The sequence below is a fragment of the Rhinolophus sinicus genome, chromosome 17 (assembly GCF_057876585.1).
Source record: "Rhinolophus sinicus isolate RSI-liver-muscle chromosome 17, RSI-T2T, whole genome shotgun sequence".
Classification (NCBI taxonomy): Eukaryota; Metazoa; Chordata; class Mammalia; order Chiroptera; family Rhinolophidae; genus Rhinolophus; species Rhinolophus sinicus.
In genome coordinates, this window is record NC_142517.1 from 67,397,129 (window position 1) to 67,422,287 (window position 25,159).

General features: G+C 39.3%; 1 protein-coding gene across 2 annotated transcripts in view; it reads left to right on the top strand.

Moving 5' to 3' along the window:
• The window catches only part of LSAMP (limbic system associated membrane protein), a 591,338-nt gene that overhangs the window by 526,564 nt on the left and 39,615 nt on the right, over nt 1–25,159 (top strand). For both annotated transcript variants that reach the window (XM_019734849.3, XM_019734850.3), the window contains exon 4: nt 21,191–21,325. In XM_019734849.3, coding sequence (XP_019590408.1) covers nt 21,191–21,325 — 135 coding nt within the window. The remainder of the gene's footprint in view (nt 1–21,190; nt 21,326–25,159) is intronic.

Consider the following 25,159-nt stretch of genomic DNA (forward strand, 5'->3'; position numbering starts at 1 on the left):
AAGCTCAACCAACCAAAACAAAACCCTGTCTGTCCTGACTGCTGACGACACTGATTTCTTTTCTGGAGGTGTCTGTGAGTCTACTCTAGGCTGTTACCATTCTGGCAGCATTGTCTTCCTGCTCTTCTTCTTCCCTATGGTCTGATTTACTTGATCACTTCCTATGATCTCCCTGTGCCCCACTCGGTGACTGTCCTGTTTGCCGCAGGACTTCCCCCTCACACTCCTCCGCCTTCACATTTCCCTATGGTTTTCCTCTGTCCCTAAACACAGCAGGTCAGGAAGTGTTGCCTGAGAGCCGCTGCTCTGTTTGCCTTCAGGTGAAACCATCCTCCAAAGGGTGTGATCTGAGGTGCTTAACTTTTTCACCTTGGAATTGCAAGCGCTTGTAGACCAGGAACCTAAAATTGCTTCAGTCTATATTATATTGAGATACTGATATAACCAGTTTTTGCCTTCTGGAAAACAATAATATTTTAGAATACTACACAGGAAAGGAAAGGCTGAGGAGATTTGAAAACCTAATGGTTTATCGAAGACATTCCAAGACCTCCTGCTCAGAACTTACCCAATTATCTTCTGAAAAACTGGAAATTATTGTTCTCATCAAGAGTTTAAAAGACAACCAGCAAGTTTAAAAGACCAGCTAGCATAACCTCGAATGGACCCAAAGACTTTTAGTGTATTTCATACCTATTCCAAGGCAGACTTATTTAAATATCATAAGCCATGACCTTTTTATCCATATCTGCAACTACCTTTACATCAAGTCTTAGATATTAGTGAGAATGATTTTCTGTGTCAGTGTTTACTATCTACTTCTTAGTCGCCTTATATATTTAGATACACTAAGCCAGAGTTTTGTATCTGAACTTCTGACCACCTCTGCTTCCATTCTAGTCCTCCAGTTCCCCAGAACCTATTCCCACAGGTAGCTATCCTGATTGCCTGTAGGCTAACAAGTCCCTTCGGTGTTAATTGAGAATTAAGACATTAGCTGATAAAAGGTATAACCAATTGCTTTAATATTTGCATTGCAAAAGAAATCTTAATGGGAAAATAATTAAGCTTTAAAGTTTGATATCTTTGAGGCAATTTATCTGGCCCAGCAACTTGTCAACTCTCACCACACAGGCAGCCCCTGCTTTGCATCACCTTATCTGCCTACACCTCATGCTGGCCACTCCTAAATTCAGTATAATTCCACAACCAGAATACTAGAGTGTGGGGTGGGATAGCTCAGAATCCCACATAACATGATCCAAAGAAATAAATTCTCTCATCTCTTTACAAATTAATTTACTCTTAAAGGATCTTCTAATACTTAAGAAGGTCAACAGCCATCCATTTGTCATTTTCCAAGATCACGGACAGTTTATCCACTGATGAAAAGTGCTTTCGTAACAAAATTCCTAAATAATGGATGTAGGAAAGGCAATTTGTGTTTTCTTGTTCAGCTTTGCATGTAAATGATCTATTCTTGGTGAGTTTTACAATATGGAAATCTAATGACCATTCCAGGTAAAACACAGTGAACTGCAGGACAGAGAGGAAAGTAAAAGACATCAGATGACAGGGAATCGGAACCCAGGCTTTATGTGGAGTTCCAGGCAGTCAGCTTTAGCTTTTGTCAGGAATTGGGTGCCTAGAAATGACTAGATGGAGATGAGTCCCAAGAATAGAGTTAAGACTTTTAAAGTGGTATACTGGTTAAAAACACCAGAGTCACATATACGCCTTCGCTCTGCCATTTATCTGTGTGATGTTGAGAAAGTTCCTTAACTTTCTAAACCTAAGTAGCTTCATTTGTAAAGACAGAGAAAATAATATGCCTATATAGGTAAATGAACTAACATGTATAAGCAGTCTGTGACACAAGTGGTACCAGCAAATGGAGGCTGAGTTGTTAGCTTCGGAATGGTAATTAAGTGTCAAGTTCAATGCAGAATGTTGATTCTTATAATTTAACTTTTCTCCTCAATCTCTCCTGACCTAAAAACTAGATTGATCCCCGATCCCAGGCCAATGTTAAGTCTATCGTCTGGGGTTAATTGAATTCCCCTGAGAGAAGACAAGGAATATGCCTCTGGATGTCAAACTACTAAGAACACATGGGTGGTTCCCAAATGTAGGTGATGCCTGAGAATCACCCAGGTATCTCTATGAACACATGAATTCCTGGGCCTCACCCCAGACGTTCCGATTCAGTAGTTTTATGAAAGGGCTCAGTGATCTGCATGTAGAATGAGCTCCCCAAATCATTCTTATGTAGGTGGTCCATGGATCACACTTTGAGAGAAACTGGAGTAGATGTTGACAGGAACCTGAGATAAGCTGACTACTATGTCGGGGCACAATTTTTGCATAATTTTTTTAAAGTGAAAGCAAAAGAGAAAATACATTAATTCACATACTTTTTAAAATTTGAATACCATCTGAGGGGACATTTTCTGCAAATATCTGATGCATAGAGTTTACTTATAAAGGATAACGAGTGGTATACTAGACAATATATTCAACGGAAGTTTATGACGTACATAGAAAGTGCATTCAAAAGGATAATTTTGTATAGTCTTTATAGAAAGCCTGTTAGTCTCACTTCAGTGAAGACATTTCTAGGAAGTGCATAAATAATTATGGTCCAAGTGGCTTCCTTTCTAAATACGTGATCTTTGGATAGACCACAGAGACTCTTAAATAAATGTATAATAGCGTACTAAGTAGATATGCTGTCTTCATCAGTTTGGACTGCTATAACAAAGTACCATAGACTGGGTGAATTAAACAACAATCTATATCTCACAGTTCTGGAGACTGAGAAGTCTAAGATCAAGACACCAGCAGATTCAGTGTCTGGTGAGAGCCCACTTCTTGGTTCATAGATGGCCATCTTTACCCTATGTCCTCACATGACAAAAGGGGTGAGAGAGCTCTCCGGAGTCTCTTTTATAAGGGCACTAATCCCATTACGAGGGCTCTACCCTCATAACGTAATCACTTCCCAAAGACCCCCATCTCGTAATACTATCATATGGGTGTAGTATTTCAACATAGGAATTTTGGTGGGACACAAACATTCAGTCCATAACAATATGCTTTGTATTTATTAATTGTCTTAAACAAGCATTTGACAAGTGTCAGGTTGAAATCTCTGGACAGCTATTCTGTGAGATTGCAGTGAGCTCCGTATACGGTAGGTATGGGAAGTGACGGGCAGACTTGCTAAACAGACTGATCAGCTGCCTAGAGCAAGACAAAATGGTTTCAACACAGGGCTGGGAAGTTGTCTGATATTAAAAAAAAAAAGATTGAGTACTTTTAAGTGCTTGGTGGAGATACAAATTTCTGTGCTATATAATGTAGAAAAATATACTGAGCCTGATATTTTTGTATGACAGGTATTAGCTATCAGCTGCTCTCTCCATCCATAAAAGTTTTCCATATAGACCCTATTAATTGTATACTTTTAAAGAAATAATTGTGTGGTTCTTGCCTGTTAGGCCCTGGGGAGGAGGGGAGGGGAGACTAAGCCACTAACAAACTTAGAAGTTCCCAGAAAGAAAGGAAAATAAGCAGAGTTTTGATTAGGCTGAAGGAGTATAAAAATAGAAACAAGCTAGGATAAAGGATGTGTTCTTTCTATACACACCTCAGGACTCCTTCCCTTTGCAGTAAGACTCATAGTTCATATCATTAAGGAAACTCAAGTTGGGATAATTCTCAGAATATTCAGATGCAAAGTGCTATGACAATAGCAGGGCACAGAGATTTCTGGGTAATGGTGCTGCATCAAAGCTAGTCAGTGAAAGAAATGGAACAAGAAAACTTCAGTCTTGGAGGAAAGGAGATAGTGACAACTAGATGATGGATCAAATTCATGGCTTAGCCCAACTTTAGCCCCAGCTGGGGACTGGAGTGCAGTCTGAGTGCCAGTGACAAGATCTGAAGAGCAGTCAAGCAAACTAGTTTCACAAGGTAGACAGGAGGCAGGGAAAAGGCATCTGAGTGTGTATGTAGATACTTTCCACCTTCAAGGTTAGCACTTTGAGTCCAGACCCCTCTCACAGTGGAGAAAACCATCAGCCAGTCTCAAGTATCATGCTTGAGAGCAGAGTGGGCTGAGCCTGCAGGTCACAGTTCTTTAACAGCCACAGTTGGCCAGTATAGGAGGTAAGGTGAAAGAGACAATGCCCATGTATAGTCATTAAAACTCCATATTATTCAGCCAATTAGGGAATTGTTCGGATTTTATATAATATCAACTTCCCTGCTGCCATTCCTCCTGTCATTAGGTACTGGTGTCTTATTTCCCTATTAATTCTCCTTTCCTTAAGCTAGAAATAGAAAAAACCTCGGAGATTTTCTTTTTCATTATGAGAAACCTGCCCTGAGGATACAGTCACAAGGATGGGTATGTCCTTCCCCTGTACTGAAATTATTAAATCTAATTTCACTTTTTAAAAACTTCCAATATACAAGTAATATATGATCTATGTTAAAAATTCAAGCAGTATAGGAAGGCATAAAATGAAGGGAAATTCCCTCACCAAACATTTCGGGCACTTCCAATTCTATAATTCAGAAGATTGTTACTAACGTTGTATAGACATTGTGTGTATACATATATATATATATATATATATATATATATATATGTATACACACACACACACATACATATATATGCAAAGGTTTTAAAAAGCATATATATGAATATATGCATTTATGTGTGTACACAACTTCTCAAAGACAAAGCAGAATATGCTATACATAGTATTCTATAGCCAATATATCTTTTTAATGAGATGTCATTACATTACATAAATTAAATATTTTTTTCTTTTCTTTCCTTTTTTTTGTTTTTTTGTAAAAGAGGTTCGTTTATTAAAAGTAAACAGTAAAGAGTCACAGCTCTCGGAATGGGAGGGGCTCCCAAACCGGTTGCCCCTAAATTAAATATTCTTAAGTAAATACATTTATATAAAAAGTATGACACATAGTAAGCACTTAATAAATACTAGGTATAATGAGGCTAACTATTCCAGGATAATTATTTTCTTGCTTGGCTTTATCATTTTCCAACTATATAGCATTCCTGGAAAATATAGATTAGTTTTGCTTGTCTGTAATTTTCAGATGAGGGGATTTATACTGCATTTATTCTGTTTTATTTATTTCACACAACTTTATGTTTGGAAGATTGTCCATGTTGCCACTTTTAGCTGTCATCTATTCGTTTTCTTTGCTGTATAGTATCCTAATATATCAATATGCAGCAATTAATTTACCCTCTGCACAATGGGATTGCTGAGTTATATGGACATCATCAACTTTAGCAGATATTGTCAAACTGTCTCCCAAAATGGTCAGACCAACCTCCTGATGTATAATTAAATGTTTTAAGGATTTTGGCCCTTTTATGTCACATATATTATAAATGCATTTTTCATCTATTTATGTATTAACATTGTTGGTGAAGGTTTTGTACTGTGGAGAAATTTTTACTTTTTATGTAGTCAAACTAATAAATTCTTCTTTTTTTTATGATTTCTGTGTTTCATGACTTGTTTAGAAAGAAATTCCCTTCTTTAGTGTTATCAAACTATTGTCTTTTCTTTTAGCACTCTTATAGTTTAACTTTTAATTTTGAATCCCTTCATCCATCTGAATTTGTTTGGGTATTTAATAAAATGAGGGTTTTTCTTTGCCTGTTGTTTCAACACTATTTTAGCAACAATAAGAGAAAATGATAATTCAATAGATAGCTAATTATGGTATTGACATACAAAACTATGTTTTTTTCTAAATATGACTAATACCAGTTAGATAACGTCTAAGGATTCTATTCACTAGAAATAATATATATATAAAATATATCAGAATAATTTTAATGCATAATTATCAGGATTTAATCAGAAAAATAAACAATTGATGGACAAATAAAGAAGACCTAAATATTTCATTCTTGGTTGAAAGAATCAAGATTATAAAGCGATCTCTCTCCAAATTAACCTCTAAATCCAATATAAACCTGAGCATAAGACCTTATATTTGTCTTTGTTTGATTTAGAAGATTATTCTAAAGTTCATCTGAAAAATATGTATATATATGGTACCAATCAGGAAAATTCTGAGAAATGACTATTTATATCCTTAATTAAAATGTATTAAAAAGCTAATGTAATTAAAATAGTAAGAGACTGGTCCAGGAAGAGACAAATAGAATCAAGAAATACAATCAAGAAACAAACCAGTTTGTAAATAGGAGTAGCACTTAAAGGCATTGAGGAAATATGATTAGTAGTTTTTAATAGAAACTATTAGACAAAGCTCAAGTATAATTCCCGAATCCTTTAATCCATTTACCACTCACGTGAAATAAAGTCAAGGCCTTCCAGAGCTGTTTAACTATATTTATCCCTGATAAGAATGTAAGTTTTATAAGAATTAGGAATATCTTTCTTCTACTTCCTATATTTCTTGTACTTACTGTTTAAATTATTGTCTGGTACATGGTAGCAATTGATATTTGCCAAATTACTCTTTATAATGGTACTCAGAAGCCATGCACTACTGTTCAGATCACAATCAACTTGCATATATATTTTAAGTACTTAGGCCTTTATTATACTAAAAAAAAATTGTATTTTGAATTGTTAATCTTATTTATCATTCAGAGGTACCCCACCTCTATGCCCTTTACTCCCTAGATGGTTAATTTTGTCTTTTTGTCTATAGTTAATCTTCTTTGGTTTCTAAACACCTCAGAAAATATATGAATAGATAAGGATAAAGTTTTAAAAAATCAGTAGTTTTATTCTTCATTTAGATCCAATTGTCTAGAAGGAATCTCCACTTGAATGTCCTTTAAGCATTCAATTTCAGCAAGTATAAAAACTCACTGTATTACCACCCCCTAAAAATATCATTCAGTCCACAAATCAGTCAAACCAAGAGCTTTGGGGTATCCCTTCCTCTCACTTGCCACTTTAGAGGGGAGTTTGTGAAAGTAGCACCCTCCCATTAGGCTAAGACAGTTTTGCGGGCTTTCTTCATTTCAACCATTTAAACCTCTGTGGTGGCCTTTTTCTCTCCCTTTGTTTTTGTTTAAAAAGAAGTGGAGGAAACACCCTCATGCAGTGCTTTTTAAGTGAAATGACTTGTCAAGTCAGAGACTGTGGCAGTAATCTGAAAGGCAGTAAATTTAGCGACCCTCACTTTACACTGACAGCCTGTCACGCACTTGAAACATAAATAGCAGTGGAGAAAAATCGCTGCTGTTTTCCTATTAAGCTTTGGCCCACTGGCCCCGCAGCCTTCCAGGAGTGCGTAAGCCCAGCCTGGGAGAGTGACTGCTTTCATGAGCAGACATGAGCTCACTCCTGGTCTCTCCCACCCTGCATCCATGTGTGTGTACTCACTCCCAGCACTGCAGCTGGGACCCTCACTCCCGCTGGGATCCATCTGCTTCAGGATTGAGGAGTGCTGGTATGCAGAGAGGGCTGTAACCAAAACTGAATATCAGTGGTGGTGATTCCTATTTCATACATTTTGGTCTAAGAACAAGAAACAAATTGCTGGACTCCTTACTGTTATTTGTGTTGACCCCTAAGCAACCAAAGGCTGCGCACCTTATGTTAAATGGGAACATTCTAAAAACATCATTTTATTTCCTTTGGTCTTTTTTTTATTATTAGTTTCAGGTGTACAAAACAATGTAATAGTTAGACATTTATCATTTATATCCCTCACAAAGTGATAACCCAATCTACTACCGCTCAGACATCGCATACAGCCATTACATTTCCACTGTCTCTATTCCTAATGCTGTACTCCACTTCTTGTAAATATATATATATATATATATAGATAGATAGATAGATAGATAGGTAGATAGATAGATAGATATAGATATAGATATAGATATGGATATAGATATAGAGATAGATAGATAGATATATACATATATATATATATATACATATATATATATAATTTTATAGTTGACATTCATTATTGTTCAGCTTCAGCTTCAGGTGTACAGTGCAGTGATCAGGCATCTACATCATCCCTGAGGTGGTCTCTCTAATAAGACAAGTGTCCGTCGGATACCCTACAAAATCTTTACAATATTATTGATTACATTCCCCAAATTAATTTTCAAAACCCCGTGGCCATCTTGTGGTTACTGACTGCTTTCTAATCCCCTCACCTTCTCCCTCATCACCACCCCTCCTCCCATCTAGCAACCCTCAGTTTTTCCTCTATGTCTCTGAGACTATTTCTGATTAGTTCTTTCATTTATTCTTTTCTTTAGATTCCACATATAAGTGAGATCATATGGTATTTGTCTTTCTCTGTCTGACTTATTTCACTTAACATAATGTTCTCTAGGTCCATCCATATTGTTGCAAATGGTAAAATTTCTTTCTTCTTTATGGCTGCGTAATACTCTATTGTATAAATGTACCAGTTTCTTAATCCAGTCATCTACCGATGGGCATTTTGGTTGTTTCCATGTCTTGGCTTTTGTGTATAGTATAGCAATAAACATAGGGGTGCATAAATTTTTTTGAATTAGAGTTTTGGATTTCTTCGGATAGATACCTAGGAGTGGAGTTGCTGGGTCATAAGGTAGTTCCATTTTCAGTTTTTTTGAGATACCTCCATACTGTAAGAACATCACTTTAGTTCATGCTTAAACCATTTCCTTTTCTGACCTACCCCCACTTTTCATCTCTTATGTACTGACTTTAAGCAGGAACAATTTCCTAAATTGGATCAAACAGCTTCTTCAGCAGTCAGACTAGCTGAAGAAGTCAGGCTGGGATTTGGGGGTGAGCCCAAATGAGGTCACTGCAACATCAGGGCCTGTAATGAAAGGGCGGAGGGCCAGATGGGGTTATAGTCTACTTTGTTTTAATTATTTTTCACAGGCTTCTGTGGCAGCCACAAAACTATGCCTAGCAATCCTTCCATGGTGCAATTGCCCTGCTGAGTTTAACACATTCGCTTGCAAAATGCCAACTGATTTATGTGACTCTTGAAAACAGCAACTGCTGCTCTCATATCTCTTGATATTTAATCCTCAGCCATGGCAGAATTACTAATGACAGGTCACGCTCATAATACCCCTACGGTTCTGATGACAATGAGGAAAGATCTTAGTTGTTGCTCCCTTTGACCAGCAATTCTTATTTCTGCCTCACCCCCTTTCTTAGGAATTAGTCTAGAAAATAATCAACACCTGTTGGATTTTTTACTTCTATTTATTCCAAAGGACTCTTCTAAGTGCACTTTTTTTCTTTTTCTTTTTTTCTAGTTTTACCTCTTTGCCTCTTCTTCCCCACACCCCTGGGATAATAAAAATGAAGTGAGACAGTGAGGCTTTATGACATCATGCTACATCATGCAAATGTTCTGTAGTCCCTACTACAGTGGTTTGATTTACCACCGATATATACTATATTACGCATTTAATCCACATTTAGTCCCAGTCTCTTAGCGACTCCATATTTCTCGGTGCGTATGGAATGTAACCCCCAGGATATTCTGAGAAACCTTGATACCTTGTCAAGAATCAGGCTCATTATCTCTACTCTAAAATAAACATTCCTTCCTAATTTCCTAAGTGGTACCAACTACATTCAAGCCCAGGAAATCACTAGCTTTCAACCCACACACTGCATTTACAGTACATTTCTTCATACCCATAAAAACTCAAATGGACTACAGGAGACGCCAGGGCAGGTGTGGGTCCAAGTATGTGGTACACATTCCCTTCTCCTGCTCTCACAGACATTGCCACTCTTTCCCACTGAGCCCAGACTCTGCCCAGAATCCTCAACATCATGTCCCCGGCAGCCATTGTCAGTTAGTTATTCAGGACTGATGATGACTCTTTGACATCCTTGAAGAACCATCTTTGCTCTCACAGCAATTCACAGGGCAGCTTATCACAATACATGTTAGGACTCGGTGCCGAGAAATTTGTACCAAGCATTAGCAGTGTTGATACAGAAAGGACTTTAAACAAATAGAATTTCTGTGGGATTCCATGCTTTCACACCATGTTTCTTCCAGAGGGGAAGGAAGGGAAGGAGGGAAGGAGGAGGGAGGGAGAAAAGAAAGAAAGGAGGGAAGGGGGGAGAGAGGGAGCACAGGAGGGAGGGAGGGACGGAGGGAGGGAGGGACGGAGGGAGGGAGGGAGGGAGGGAGGGAGGGAAGAAGGAAGAAAAAAAGAAAGGAAGGAAGGAAGGAAGGAAGGAAGGAAGGAAGGAAGGAAGGAAGGAAGGAAGGAAGGAAGGAAAATTATATAAAATGCCAGTTTTATTCAGCACTTTGTAAGTGCTGGAAGCCTCCACTGTATCATTATTGAGCTGCAGAGGTACCTGAACACAGCAAATTCAGAGTCTTCACGCCACCTCTCACACACTAGCATACATCCTGCTGTCACAGCACACTACTCATTTCTCCTGCGTGGAGACCTCTATTTCAGGCAGGCTGACTGGATTGCCACACCCTTTTACATTTTCTCAGCTCTGATTCTCTCCCCTTGTGTTTTTCAACTTCCTGAAAACTCACTTCTCCCAGTAAGTCTTTCCTAATATAATACCTTTCTACACTCTTCCTGTAGCTTCTTTGCTGGCTGTTGGCATTTATGTGCCCCGATGGCTTTCTATTGCTTGGTGGGGGGGCGGGGGTTGCTTTATAAATAAGTAGATGGAGCTAAATGTTTAAATACCAACTTATTTCCGACTTTATTTAATTCTCTCAATAAAGAAGATAAGAGAACAAACCTTATAAAAAGCTGAAAACTGTCTTTTTATTTTACCTGTAACCGAGCTGCTTACCTTTGGAAATTCCCCAAGTGTCCCATCCACAACTTCAGTTTCATACTCAGAAACAGAAACAGAGCAGATTCTGAGAGCTCAGAACTCAGCCTACTCGAGCATCTCCTGGCATTCTGATGACAAATGTACTCATGCCTGGTTGGAACATGGGCTCCAAAGGTTCACAAACCTCAGCTTTCTCTTAATAGCACTATAAACGTGGGCAAGTTCCTTAAGGGTCCTTGCTAACCCTGGATTCCTGTGTTTCCTTATCTGTAAGCAATCTTAACAGGATTGTGAATTAAATAAGAAATATCTGAGTCACCTAGCATAGTGCCTAGAACATGTTGATTAAGTGGTAGCTCATTCAACAGTCACTCTGCAATATTTCTGGAACACTCCAGTATTCAGCATCGTGCTACATGCACACTGGGATACAGTGACAAACAAAACCAGAGCTGGTCCCTACAATGGAGCAGTAGCTATTTTCAATACAGTTCTTCAGATACCTAAACATAGGGGATTCTGATTTCATGCTTAGCATTCAGAATGGCAGAATGCTTCCTAAAAACTGAGACCAGGTAGGTGGTAGTGGTTAAGTGTTAGTACAATAACAGAATGTCATTTTCCAGGACTGAAAAGGATGTGTGGATGGCAGCTTCCGGTTGGATGCTGAGCTCAAACTATGTCAGCTAGCTGATTTTTGTATATGAAAAGAAAAATGCAAACCATAATGAGTTGGATCTCTCTGGAAGACAGGTAAAATAATGCCAGGGCATTCTTCATTTGGCCCATGCTCATTCATAAAGCCAAAGCCAGTTGTGAATTTTTCCTGGCATTGTGCTCACCTCCAGTTTCTCAGTTCTAACTACACCCTTTGGGGCTGCAGAAGGCATGGGGCCAGTTTGCATAATCCACACTCTGTTGTGTCTTACTATTCAAATAGGAAACATTTCTACAGCAGAATAAACAACCCCTTCTCTTCCGCGTAGCTCAAGTATCTTAATAGTCAAATGCCTCTTTTTCCAGAGTACTCTCTCTTCTTTCATTCCTGTTCCTCTGACTCCTCCTTAAAATCATCATTGTATCACTTCTCTGCCCTGCCCCCATTCTCTTCAATACATTTATTTTCCCTATGTCTCCTTATTTCCCACAAGTGCTGCTGCGGGCAACTCTGTCTGCATGCCCCCCACCCCCTCCACCTTTCCCCTACACAAACCTTCCTTCTTTCAATCATGGATCATTTGCCACTCTTCACCCATTCCTTGATGGGTGATGAGAGGTAGCAATGAGAAGTGGTTTCAGCTTTTGGACAGAAACATTGTCAAACACTAAAAGATTGCTCAGGTAGGATGTGAAGCTGACAAAAACTTCAAAGGTTTTGGAAAGAGACGTGGCAGGAAATATAAACATCATCCCAGGCTTTTTTTTTCTTTTTTCTAGATTTATTGTGGTCCTCTCTTGCTTCCTTTTCTTAGCATGTCTGTATAGAACATGGTGTGCAAAAAAAGTAGGGAAAGAAACAATAACAGAAACAGGTGAGTTTGTCCTCAGGGGGGAAAAAAGGAAAACATGAAATGTACTGTAAGAACAGAAACGTATTACGCATTTGAAGTTAGTACAGGAAACTTCAAATGGCATCATTGATTTGCAGCCTTTTTTCTTTCATTTTTAGAGGTAGAAGTTTACAACTTGCTTTTGCTCACACTTTCACTCTCCTTTTCTACCACAGACCCACACAAACACACTACACACACACATACCCTGTAACGCAAGTTGAACTTCTTTGCTTTTCATTAATCTATATATGTGTCTGAGTTTAGAATTAATTTGTTGATGGCCACTACTTGTTAATACTCAAATGTATGTGAGTAAAGGGAATGTCAACCTCATTTCATATACATCTTATCTTCTGTGAAATAATGGTCTATAGAGATGTTATAAGACACGTCCCAGAATAGTGAAAAAAATGATTCATCTATTTATTTTTATAGGTATATGAAGTTTATTTATAATAATTTTGGAGTTATTTATAATAGGCATAATTTGGAAACATTCTAAAGCAGTCCTGTCTAGAAATTTCTATGATGCGGAAAATGTTCTATATCTGTGCTATCTAATACAGTAGTCACTAGTTTCATGTGGTTATTGAGCACTGGAAATGTTGCTAGTACAGGGGTGGAATTTTAAATTTTATTTACTATTTACTTTTTAAATTATTTTTTTTCCAGTTGACATTCAATATTACTTTATATTAGTTTCAAATGTACAGCATAGTGATTAGACATGTATATAATTTATGCAGTGATCCCCCCAATTAGTCTGGTACACACATGGTACTATACATAGCTGTTGCAACATTACTGACTATATTCTCTATGCTGTACTTACATCCCTGCGACTATTTTGGGTAACTATCAATTTGTATTTCTTAATCCTTACACCTTATTCACTCAGCTCCCTAATGCCCCCTCCCCCACTTCTGGTAACCATCAGTTTGTTTTCTGTATCTCTGAGTCTGTTTCTGTTTTGTTTGTTCATTTATTTAGTTCCACAGATGCCACAAATAAGGTGAGATCATATGGTATTTGCCTGTCTCAGTCTGACTTATTTCACTTAGCATAATATCCGCTAGGTCCTCCATGTTGTTGCAAACGATAAGATTTCATTCTTTTTTATGGCACAGTAATATTCCATTGTATATATGTACCACATCTCATTTATCCTATTGTATGTTGATGGGTACTTGCTTCCATATCTTGGCTATTGTAAATAATGCTACAGTGAGCATAGGGGTACATGTATCTTTTTGAATTAGTGTTTTGGATTTCTTCAGATAAATACCCAGACATGGGATTGCTGAGGTAGGCCTATATGGCTATGAATTTCCCTCTTAGGACTGCTTTTGCTATGTCCCATAGATTTGGGGTCATTGTGTTTTCATTTTCAGGTAGCATGATACTTCCAATGTTGTTCTTCTTTCTCAAGATTGCTGTGGCTATTCCCGGTCTTTTGTGGTTCCATATAAAATTTAAGATAATTTATTCTACTTCTGTGAAAAATATCATTGGTACTTTGATAGGGATTACATTGAATCTATAGATTGCTTTGGGTAGTATGGACATTTCAGCACTGTTAATTCTTCCTATGTGTGAGTACAGTATATACTTCCATTTATTTCTATCTTTTTAAATTTCTTTCTTCAGTGTCTTATAGTTTTCCGAGTACAGGTCTTTTATCTCCTTGGTTAAATTTATTCCTAGGTATTTTTTTTTTTATGCAATTGTGAATGGAATTGTTTTCTTAATTTCTCTTTCTGGTAGTTCATTATTGGTGTATAAGAATGCAACCGATTTCTGAATATTAATTTTGTATCCTACTACTTTATTGAATTCCTTTATCAGTTCTAATAGTTTTTTTGGCGGAATCTTTAGGGTTCTCTATAAATAGTATCATGTAATCTGCAAATAATGACACTTTTGCTTCTTCCTTGCCAATTTGGATGCCTTTATTTCTCTTTCTTGTCGACTTCTGTGGCTAGGACTTCCAATATTATGTTGAATAAAAGTGGTGAAAGTGAGCAACTTTGTCTTTTTCCTGATATTAAGAAGAACTCTTTTAGCTTTTCTCCATTGAGTGTGATGATAGCTATGGGTTTGTCTCCTGTTCTTATATGTTATTTCTTTTTTTTTTCTCATTTTGGCTGCCTCTGTGTATTTGTTTTTATGTATAAGGTAGATCTGCTATGTTCCCCAAATCTTGGCTGGGTGGTGTTATGTAATAGGTGCCCTGTGGAGCCCAGTGGCACAGTCTCCCTGGTCACCTGCACTGGGTGCTCCAGGAGTGTTTGGTGTGGGTGCCCTCCTAGTATAGTTGAGCCTTTATTGCTATTAGCATGTCAGAGAGTGAGATCAACCCTCAGATTGACTGTCTGTGGGGTTTGGCCACATCTAAAGTTTAAGGTCTGCTATGCAGGGGTGGATGGGGCTTACCCCATGGAGTGGGATTTTCCCTAGTGGGCTCTGGTGCCTGCTGAGACTGCTCTGTGGATGTACCACTGGTAGACCTAATTGGGTGGTACTCTGCTGTGGTCTGATGCCGACCTCCAGGTATGTTGATTCAAGGCTCTTGGGAAGGACTCTAGTGCAGGCCCAGATCCGCCACTGCCTGTGACTGGCTAGGTGGGGCTACCTGGTAGGAGCTACAAAGTGATCCGTAGTTGGTTGTTGCCTGTGCTAGACCTAGAGGCAAGTAGGAAAGGCCACGCTGCGAACTGAGTATAGCTGCCACCAGGCCTGCTGTAGCTCCGCAAAAAGCCTAGGACACCCCAAGGTCTGCTGTTGCCTGCCAGCTCCTATAAGGCTTAGCTACTGATAGAGCCACATGTGGTATGTCAGTTAGGTGAGGCAGGGTTCCAGGGAGTCACCAGGATGGGATGAGTGGTGTTCACCAAGTTAATGTAGATTCTGGTTTGGTGCTAGTACTGAGCCTGGAGCTACTGAGCAAAAGACTCAGGGCCCACTAGGCCAGCCACTGCCACCTGGGGCCGGCAGACCTCTGAAAGTTATCCAAGAAAGAGTGTAACATGGATGGAGCTGGCTGCTGCCCGGGAAATTGCCTCTGGCATTGCATGACTTGTGTGAGTCAGCAGAGTGGAGTGAGTGGAGTTCAGCAGGCCAATGCAGATTCAGATTTGGCCCTGTCAGGGAGGGCTCAACACAGGAAAGATGGCGCCTGCCTACAGGCTGCACGGGAGAATTCTACACAGGGAAGATGGACTGTCCCTCCAGTCCTCTCCGTAAAGCCCCACAACTCAGTCTCTTCCTGTATGTCTCTGACACCTTCCAAGCTATCATCCCTCCACCAGAGGACAGGGTAAGAACCTGCATAGGCCCTTTAAGAAGATGTCTGGGTTTTCCTCAACCTTCCATCCCATCAGGATGGTTAGAATCCCCAGTTTCTCACAGCCAGATATTGTAAGGGATCCTCTTCCCAGCACCAGTACTCCAGGCTGGGGAAACTTGTGTGGGTCTGGGATCCCTCACTCCATTAGGGGTGTCCTCCACAGCTGAGATATTTGTACCCATTCTCAACCACCACACTTGGGTGTGGGGCCAGTCCATTCTCATCTCCACCTCTTCTACCAGTTTTGATGTGACTCCTTTATATCCTTAGTTATAAAACTTCTCTCCAGCTAGGTTTCTGATGATCCTCCAGGTTGATTGTTCTACAATTTATTTGTAGTTTTAACAGGGTAGTGGAAGGAAACAAGCACAGCATTTATTTACTCCACCATCTTGGATCCTTCTCTGATTCATGGACTTCTTAATTCTTTTTCTTTTTTTTTAATTTATTGGGGTGACAATTGTTAGTAAAATTACATAGATTTCAGGTGTACAATTCTGTATTACATCATCTATAAATCCCATTGTGTGTTTACCACCCAGAGTCAGTTCTCCTTCCATCGCCATATATTTGATCCCCCTTACCCTCATCTCCCACCCCCCACCCCCCTTACCCTCTGGTAACCACTAAACTATTGTCTGTGTCATCGACTTCTTAACATATAACAATCCTTAGAATTTTACATTTTAAAGTCATAAAACACTCAAATTTAAAGTTTCCTAAATTTTATTTTCTGTATCTCAAATAAAGAAAAAGAAAGTCAAATACAATTATGATTATTGGAGTAGTAAGCCTTTTACTAATAAGGGAGTAGTTGTTATGTCCTGGGGAATTTTCAAGAATAAGCCTGCTCTATTTACTGTGTTTCCCCGAAAATAAGACCTAACCGGAAAATAAGCCCTGGCATGATTTTTCAGGATGACATCCCCTGAGTATAAGCCCTACTGCGTCTTTTGGAGCAAACCTTAATATAAGACCTGGTCTTATTTTCAGGGAAACATGGTAGTGAGCAGTATTTTGGTGTTTGTGAATTTAAATTTGTATGCTTTTTCCTAAAAGGTAGAATGGAAGATTATATATAAATAAATAGCTCTGTGTGTGTGTGTGTGTGTGTGTGTGTGTGTGTGTGTGTGTGTGTGTGTGTGTGAGAGAGAGAGAGAGAGAGAGAGAGAGAGAGAGAGAATTGGGTGGGAGGAAAGAGAGAAAGGGAAAAAGTGAGGAAAAGAAGTGCCATGGAAATGTATCTAATTTTAAATGGCTGCTTGCTTACAAATGCCTGGATGACCTTGGAAATGTAAATAAATCAGCATTTTGGATGTGATCTCTCTAAGTTTCACCAAAGTAGGGTCAGTACTCTGAAGACACTTCATTTAGAAGGCAGCACCTGGCGTACTTTAATTGGAGTATTCCTGGCTGATTTGCCTCTACGTTAGGAAGCAGAAGGGAACACTTTCCTCTTGCCATTAGCTCTAGGCCCTTCTTTTTGGCTTATGAAGAAATGTTAAAAGAACTAATATGTACAACTTAAGTAAATAGTGACTAAGGGGGGTATGCTAATTATATTCAAGAGTTTGAAAGCTGCATACACTGTGGAGGATGAGAAGTTACTTAGCCTGGTAACTGCATATTGCCAGGAGACACAAAATCACATTAATTTAAGCAAAGGGAGATTTAAACTAAACATCTGATCCCAGAATAAATATAACACTCAGCAATGTGAGCAAGCTTGTGGAAATAGGTTGAGATGTTTAAAATACCAAAATATTGAAATTTGCACTTCAAGAAATATTTATACAAAGGAAGAAAATAATAGATAGGAATAAGAGAAGGGATTGAGTTTTAGCCATGAACTTTGTTCCACCAGAGAATTTAACAACAGGTTAAGTGTCACATTCTGGCCTGAATCTGCTTAAGGTTGAGGGAGTGAAAGGAAATGGTGACAGGGCCCTTGGGTTAAGAGCAGCTCGTCAGAATGAACTGAAATAATGCGAGAAATCTGCCCTGTTGGGGACAGACACACTGGGGCGAGTGGTGAGGAGCAAGAGAATCTGAGTACATTTTAGAATTTTGTGACTCAAGACTAATGCAGTGTATTCTATGCCTTGAAACAACAAACTGCAGTTGCTCGTATGAAAGAAATGGCATTGTTCCTGTTTCCACCAGGGGCTCTGTTGTTGTCTCCACACCTTTTTCTGCAATAATAACTCCACACCTCCTTAGGAGATGGCCAGAGATGCCCCATCCAGCCTGTACAGCAGCCGACTAAGCACATCCTTTCTTCCCCAGTGAAAGGGTTCTCTTATTAGTATCATTAAAAGGGAGTGGATTTATACACCAGCTTCTCTTACAAACATACTTGGCCACCTTTCAATACATAGCTCAATTTTCTTCAGCTATATGATATGTGGGATCTGACTCTAGTTTCTGCTTGTATTTTTTAAATCAGTTTGGCTAACTCAACAAACAGTTATGGAGTAACTAAGCTTGCCAAACCCTGTGCTGGTTCATGGGGATATTGCGAGTAAGACATGGTCCCTGAGGAATTTGCAATCTGGTTCTTTGGCTTTCTAGCAACAGAAAAGCTCCCATTTCCTCTCAGATCACTGTGGATTAATGAGAAATTCTCAAATGAAATAGGAGAGATAATGAGTTGTGGGCAAAGTCTCCTGTGGTTGCAAGTAAAAAAGTCTAGCAAGAAGTGCCAGGAAGTGCAAGAGTTTCAAACTCAGTCTCTAAGGGATAAAGGAAGAATGACAAGAAGGAGGGCTCAGAGATGTTGTTCAATATTTTAAATTCTTGTCAGGCTGCTTGTATGAAGGAAGATCATCTAGTCTCTCTCAACCAGTATTTAACTTGCACCTCGAGTCTCCCCCACTCTACAGAAACAGCTATGTATGCTGTATGCTGGAGATAAAGACAGCCATGAGGGTGGAGAAGAGTTATCATGGGCGAAGCAAAAATGATCTTTCTGCCCTGTGAGTGGGGCACTCAAGGGAAAACCCCTCCTTTATCCTCAGGCAGTAAAGGAGGGAATTCTTCCTAGAGATGTGAGATTGAAAATTCATCCAGTGAGGATCTATTTTGTTACCTGCTCATTAGGAAAAAAAAAAAGAGAGAGAGATTATTAATACTTACTTTGGCGTGTAGGAATCGCAGGTCCAAAACCCAATAAGTATTGTTTTCCTAGTCCATCTTAACGTTTACTCTCATGGTGCCATCTTCCCAAACTGGTAGGGTCTTAGATGCTAAAGTAATCTTTTCCACTCCTGGAACTATTTACATCTCTCAGAAATTCAATATGCAAGATTGAGGTCCATTACTCACCATTTCTGAGTATTTTATGGGAATTGAAAAGAATTCAGTGTTGTTAGCCATCTGTAAGGAGACCGTCCTTGTTCTCTTTCTTCTATTGACAACTCTGTACTCACTTAGAAATAAAGTTGATGGGGCAGGACAGAAACCTTAAAACGTTCTGACATCATCTTTAACTCTTTTCTCACTCATTCAATCTATCATTATTTTCAAAATCAATAATTATGTCTCACTGACAATTCCCCCTTGGCACACCAAATTTTTAATGAGCTGACACCTATTTTTGCCTGCAGTTGTCAGAGTTGCCATTAGTCTTCAGGGTATTTACATTTAGCTAGACAATTCTCCATGTCAGTTAGTTGGCATGATGCTCAGTCTATGATGCAAGGATGCAGGATCTTTTTTTTTCTTCAAGCCCAAATCTTGCCCAGCTAATCCTATACAGTGGACTATTACCGTTTCTGATATTTCTGTTTCTATCGTATTCCCCTTCCATGACATGAGAAATCCGGTCTTACTACTTGCTTGAATGTGGAGAAGTAAAAAGGGGGAAAACACAGATGTGGGAAAAAAATTAGCCTTTTATAAATAATATACACTTATATACTTATAAACTAATTCTAAAACATTTTCAGTAGAAGCACGTGCTCGATAATGTTCAGGCCTTCAGAACCAAATAATTTTATATAACCGTTACCTTTTTGTTGTTGGGATTGCAAAGTTTCCTCAAAACTAATGATAGAGACATTGACAGAAGTCTTGAAGCTTGGAGTCTTCCTGACAGTTGGATTACAGAATGTAATCAAAGAGGCTCTGTGTTCTGCTGGGAGCCTAGTTAACAGGCTTAGCTGACATATTTAGACAGTGAATTTATCTCTGTGCTAGCTGTCTGTAATGTTGATTTGGCCATCAGGGAATTTCCAGAAAAAGAAAACAGCTTGTGGCCTTCGAGCAGAGCTATTAATTGGTACCATTTAGTGTAGGATGACCGGGAGCAAGGTTTCTTCATGATGGCGAGACTGTGTCCTTTACCCCCCTTCCAGCTGCTCTAATCCTACTCAAGCAGCAGTGGGGTTTTGCAACTTGGGGGCTTCGATCTAGCTCAAGTTGAAAGCCGTAGACCTTTCTGGCCAAGTTCTTCCTGCTCGTCCTCTTTTCCTCTTCACCTTTTCTTTCTCCTCTCCCCATGTTCCTCTTCCTCTTCATTATCTATCTCCCCTCTCCCTTCATTTAGGAAATCATTTAATCATTTATACTCCGTGTGAGGGTAGTTAAACAAGCCTACCAATCGTGAGATTTCTTTACTAAAATGGAAACATCCAGCTTTATAGAACTTTCCGAAAAGGCCCTCCAGACACCTAATCCCACTTACTCCAATGGTATTTAACTCCCTACTGCCACACCCATGTGTCACAGCCTGTCACAAAATGCACCATCAGCAGTACATCCTCATGGATCTGGTCCATGGCCTAAAACTCAACTGTGATATAGTTTCATACTGAACAATGAAGCCATAACAGCAAGACAGGCTTTTGAACTGACCCTTATGAACAGAATTCTACATAAACTGGGAAAGGAGAGTAACAGTTTCCCAAAGGAAGGCACTGCCCCTTCTCATAACAACTTTGGTTGAAAGAGTGATTTGCAGCATGGGGTGACTGATGATGTCAGTGCTTCACGCATAGCCCCTCCGAGCCCTTTCCAACTTGTATGAACCTCCCCTCATGTCCCACTTTGTCCTAAGCCCTTAACCAATGACTGAGGGGTATGGATATGTAAACACTCCAGCTTCTTGCCTCTTGGTCGGAACAACTTTGAACTGTTGTCCCCAGAGCTCCTTGAGGGATTAAGCTGACTTGCCTTCTGTGGAACTTGGCATTGCACCCTTGCTTGGCTTCTGTCTTGCCAGGTCCCATTTTTCCACTGCCTACCGGATTTCCTGGGAATACTTCCTCTTTAATCACTTTCACGTGACTTTTTGTCCTGGGGTCTGCTTTTGTGGAACCTGACCTCAGACAAAGCACACTGTTAAATTATTAAAAAGCCATGTGGATTGATCGTTCCTAAAAAGAAAACAAATAGGCCGATCTGCTGTGTCGTTTAAACGTTAAAAAACAATCATGCAAACCTCTGTTTTTCAGGAAGAGAATTTGAAGGAGAAGAAGAATATCTGGAGATTCTCGGTATCACCAGGGAGCAGTCAGGCAAATATGAGTGCAAAGCTGCCAATGAGGTTTCCTCGGCGGATGTCAAGCAAGTGAAGGTCACTGTGAACTGTGAGTATGGCGGCAGCCAGCAGAGGCTGTGTGCCCAGGGTCCACCTCCACCTCCAGTGAGCTTTACAGATCCCATTAGCAAAAGAATGCTGCATTTCAAGCAGATGTTTCTCTGGTCAGGGATGCACATTTATACATCTGACACATCCAAGGGCAGGATTTGGCCTTTGAATTTGATAAATCAACGCTATCAACTCTAAATATATCCCATAATACATTTAACAATACACTCAGTGTTTTACTCAGACTATAGAATTAAGAAAACATGATCAGACAGCACTAGCATTTATGGCAATCACTCTTCTGGTCTTTGTGGAGACAAAGGTCATACTACTTTGGAAAAAGCAACAATTCATATCCGCTTTAACTGGAATTTTCATCTTAATGCATTGTTTGTCAAAAAGGAATAACCCAAGATCACATATTATCCTCTGCTACTTAACTAATTGTCCTTGCAAACAAAGTCAAGCCACTGTGGTCAGATCCATGTGTCCCTGAGGGCTAACAGGGACACCTAATAAGTTAATTTTGGTAATCTATTTGTCCCAAATTGTGGGTATTAGAAAGTAAGATTTCTCAAGATGCATAGGTAAGGGGGCATATTTTGAACTTCTCAGATGAAAGGATCCTTAGATGTAGTTCAAAACAGACAGAGGGTGGGGGTGGATCCATATGATGTGCGTCACCCAACAAAGGAATAAAGAGAATTTGTTTACCCTGCTCAGCTAGGAGTGACTTTCCACATCATTCAAGTTTCCACATCACACAATTGTGGCTGGTGACAGGGATGAAGGGATGTCCTGACCGTTCTTCCGTCCTATACATTTCACATACACACTCAAATATACATCCTATGTACACACATATGGACATATAACACACATGCACACATACACACATACAAACACGCATGCACACAGACACTCATGCATAAATAACCCCTATTTGAAAGAATGCTTTAGACTGTGGTGAGTTACTTTTCATTATCTTAAGTCCCCCTATGCAGTTATCTATGTGCCAATGATTCTGTGTATATTCTCCGGCAATATAGGTATAATTGACCCCGTTTAAGAGTTTGAGACATTGAAGCCCAAGGAGATAAAATTGCCTTTCCAAGGTGGCACAGACAGCAGGTGGAAGAAAGCAATTCAGATTCAGGCCCCTTTGATTCTAAAACTCATACTCTCAGCAGAAAGAGGAGGAGAAGGAGGAGTTTTCAGTTGTTAGTACCTACTATGTGCAGCACTGGATTAAGGGATTTACATCTGTCATTTAATCCTCACAGTAAACTCATGAGGTAAACACTATGGGCCCAACTTCAAAAATGTGGAAACTGAGGCATAGATTGCTGAGGAAACTTGCCTAAGGTGACCCAGCTATGCTGGGCTGCACTCTATCCTGGGGCTTTTCTCCAGCCTTGCAGCCTTCTGAAACAAGACAGCAAAGCTCTTTCACACTGCACCTAGAAGAATCCAGTCACTACCCCTCTGCCGTAGACATTTATGGCTCTCATTTCCAAGAAGCAAGGGGCTGCGCTTGATGAGCTCTGAAGTGCTTTTATCCCCTCGCTGTCTGCATTTTTTTTAGTAATGGAGTTTTGAAATGCCACTATTACTATTCTTTTCCAGCACTGGGTGTGTTTCAAAGACACATTAATGATCTCAATGTTATAAAATGCTTTAGGACCTTTTTTTCACATGAAAAGCAATTTCTCTGGGTGTTTATATAAATTATAATTAGGTTAGTAGCTCCTTTTATGTACACACAGCCATGCCATCATCCTCCACCTCTTCTCTGACTTTTGGAGTTTAGATTTTATTTTCTCTTAATTGACCTTCCTCTTAATTAGATTTCTGAAAGTCCAATCATGGAGTACATAGAAAATATTTATGCTTCCATTGTGTGAAACATCAAAGTGGTCTGCATTGCAGATGGTTCCCAAGATCAAAGCCAGCCGCCTAGGCTGTTATTATTATTAGCTCAATTAGTCTGACATTGCTCCTTCTTGACTGTCACCAAACTGTAACTCAGAAGAAAATACTGATAATTTTCAAGAAAAGGCTTTTATGAAAATGTGAGCTTGTGTTAGTGATGAGTGAACCACAGAAAAATATGGACAGAACCTCAATTCTAAAAGAATACCTCATGACAAATTAATGAGCTTAGTTAGACATCCAGTATGTTCTAACCAGCAACACCGAGCACACGCCTGACCTTATAAAAAATTGCTCAGTAAATGAGTAGCTGAAAAACACACAGGTAAACTCTGCCTTCTTAACATTTCTCCAAGCTTTGCAAATGATGGTGGACACAAATCAAGAATTATTCTCATATCAATTTTCTTTGGAGTCACCTTTTTGCTCACACTTCATGAACTGTGTTTATATTTTATTAAAACAACTAGCCATTGCTCCTCTTGCCCTGTTCAAATAATTTGTTCTACTTAAATGTAACTGTGTTAAGTAGATGAAGACTCCAAGATTACATTACAGAGCCAGGTCTGGCTAGCAAAACTCAGGAATACTGAGAAGTATCTAGACTCACCTTTGTCACTTCATCTACGCCTGCCAACTATGGTATGAAAATGTCCCATTATTGAAACTGATTCCTCTTCCTTTTCAAAACACAGGGTTTGGAATTAGGTCAGGGTATCAAGATGGCTAAGATAATTAACGGCTGAATGGATTATTGTAATGAAACAGACCCTGCGTACCACTGGAAAAAAAAAAAAAAAAAAAAATCCCAGTGCTGGTAATTTTCTCCTACCAGCATTTTAGTGATTCCTTTACTCAGTTGCCAACAGGTATTTGTTGCAGGGCACCTAGAAGCTAGAACAGTAAACAAGAGAGACATAACAGTTTCTCCTCTTTTGTTCACAAGCTGGACCATAGAGTCTCTCCTTTTTTTTTTTTTTTAAATTCTCTTAGATAATCTTTCTCCACAGGTGATCTGTGCATCGCACCTAGCCATTTGATATGCCAAATCTCTTTTCTACATAGTAGGAGGTCCTCGAGTTTACAGAAGCTAAATAATTGAATTGAAATCAACTTAAAAAGCTTAGTAAAATTTTATACAATAGGCAGGACTTTTGGTTTCTTGTATCTTATGTACAGCAAAGCTGCTAATTTCTTCCAGATACCAGCCCAAGGAACAGTTGTCCTTTCATTCCAGTTTCTATGAATAATTCTTCAATTTCAGTTCTCACGGTGCATTAAAAGGGGCTCTACTTATGGGTTTGTCACATACTAGTGCCCAGTATACGGAGGATAATATCTAGTGCATAGTAAATGTCTAATAAATACAGCCTATTAATTTATTTTGACTCTTCCTATACTGGACTCTTTTCCTATTCCTGGAGAAATTCTTCTCAAAAATCTGCCCCAACTCTCAAGACTGCCCCTCACACCATTGACCAGCTAAGATGCCTACCTGCTGCCTTCCCACAGCTATCTCTCCAACTTGGTTCACATTGTTACTCTTTATAACTTCTTTTCTTCTACTTGTCTCCCTGTGAAACCAGCTCTGCCTCCACCCTGTCATCCAGAGCTAACCAACACCACATAGTCGCAGGGAGGCATGAGACGCTGGTATTTCTGAAACTCGTCCTTATATTTGATAGCCATTTATTTAGAGGAAGCGGAGGTTACTACCATACACCGTTGGGACTGGAGAGCTCTATTGTCCCCAGATAATATATATGTATTTTAACTGGACTCTTCAGTGCTCTGATTCAAAAAGCATCTGATGAGGAAACTTTAGAAAACTAATTGCTCAATGTAGAACCAGCTGGCTACCTTCACTAGCTATTCATAGCTTCACCTATCCATTCTCCAT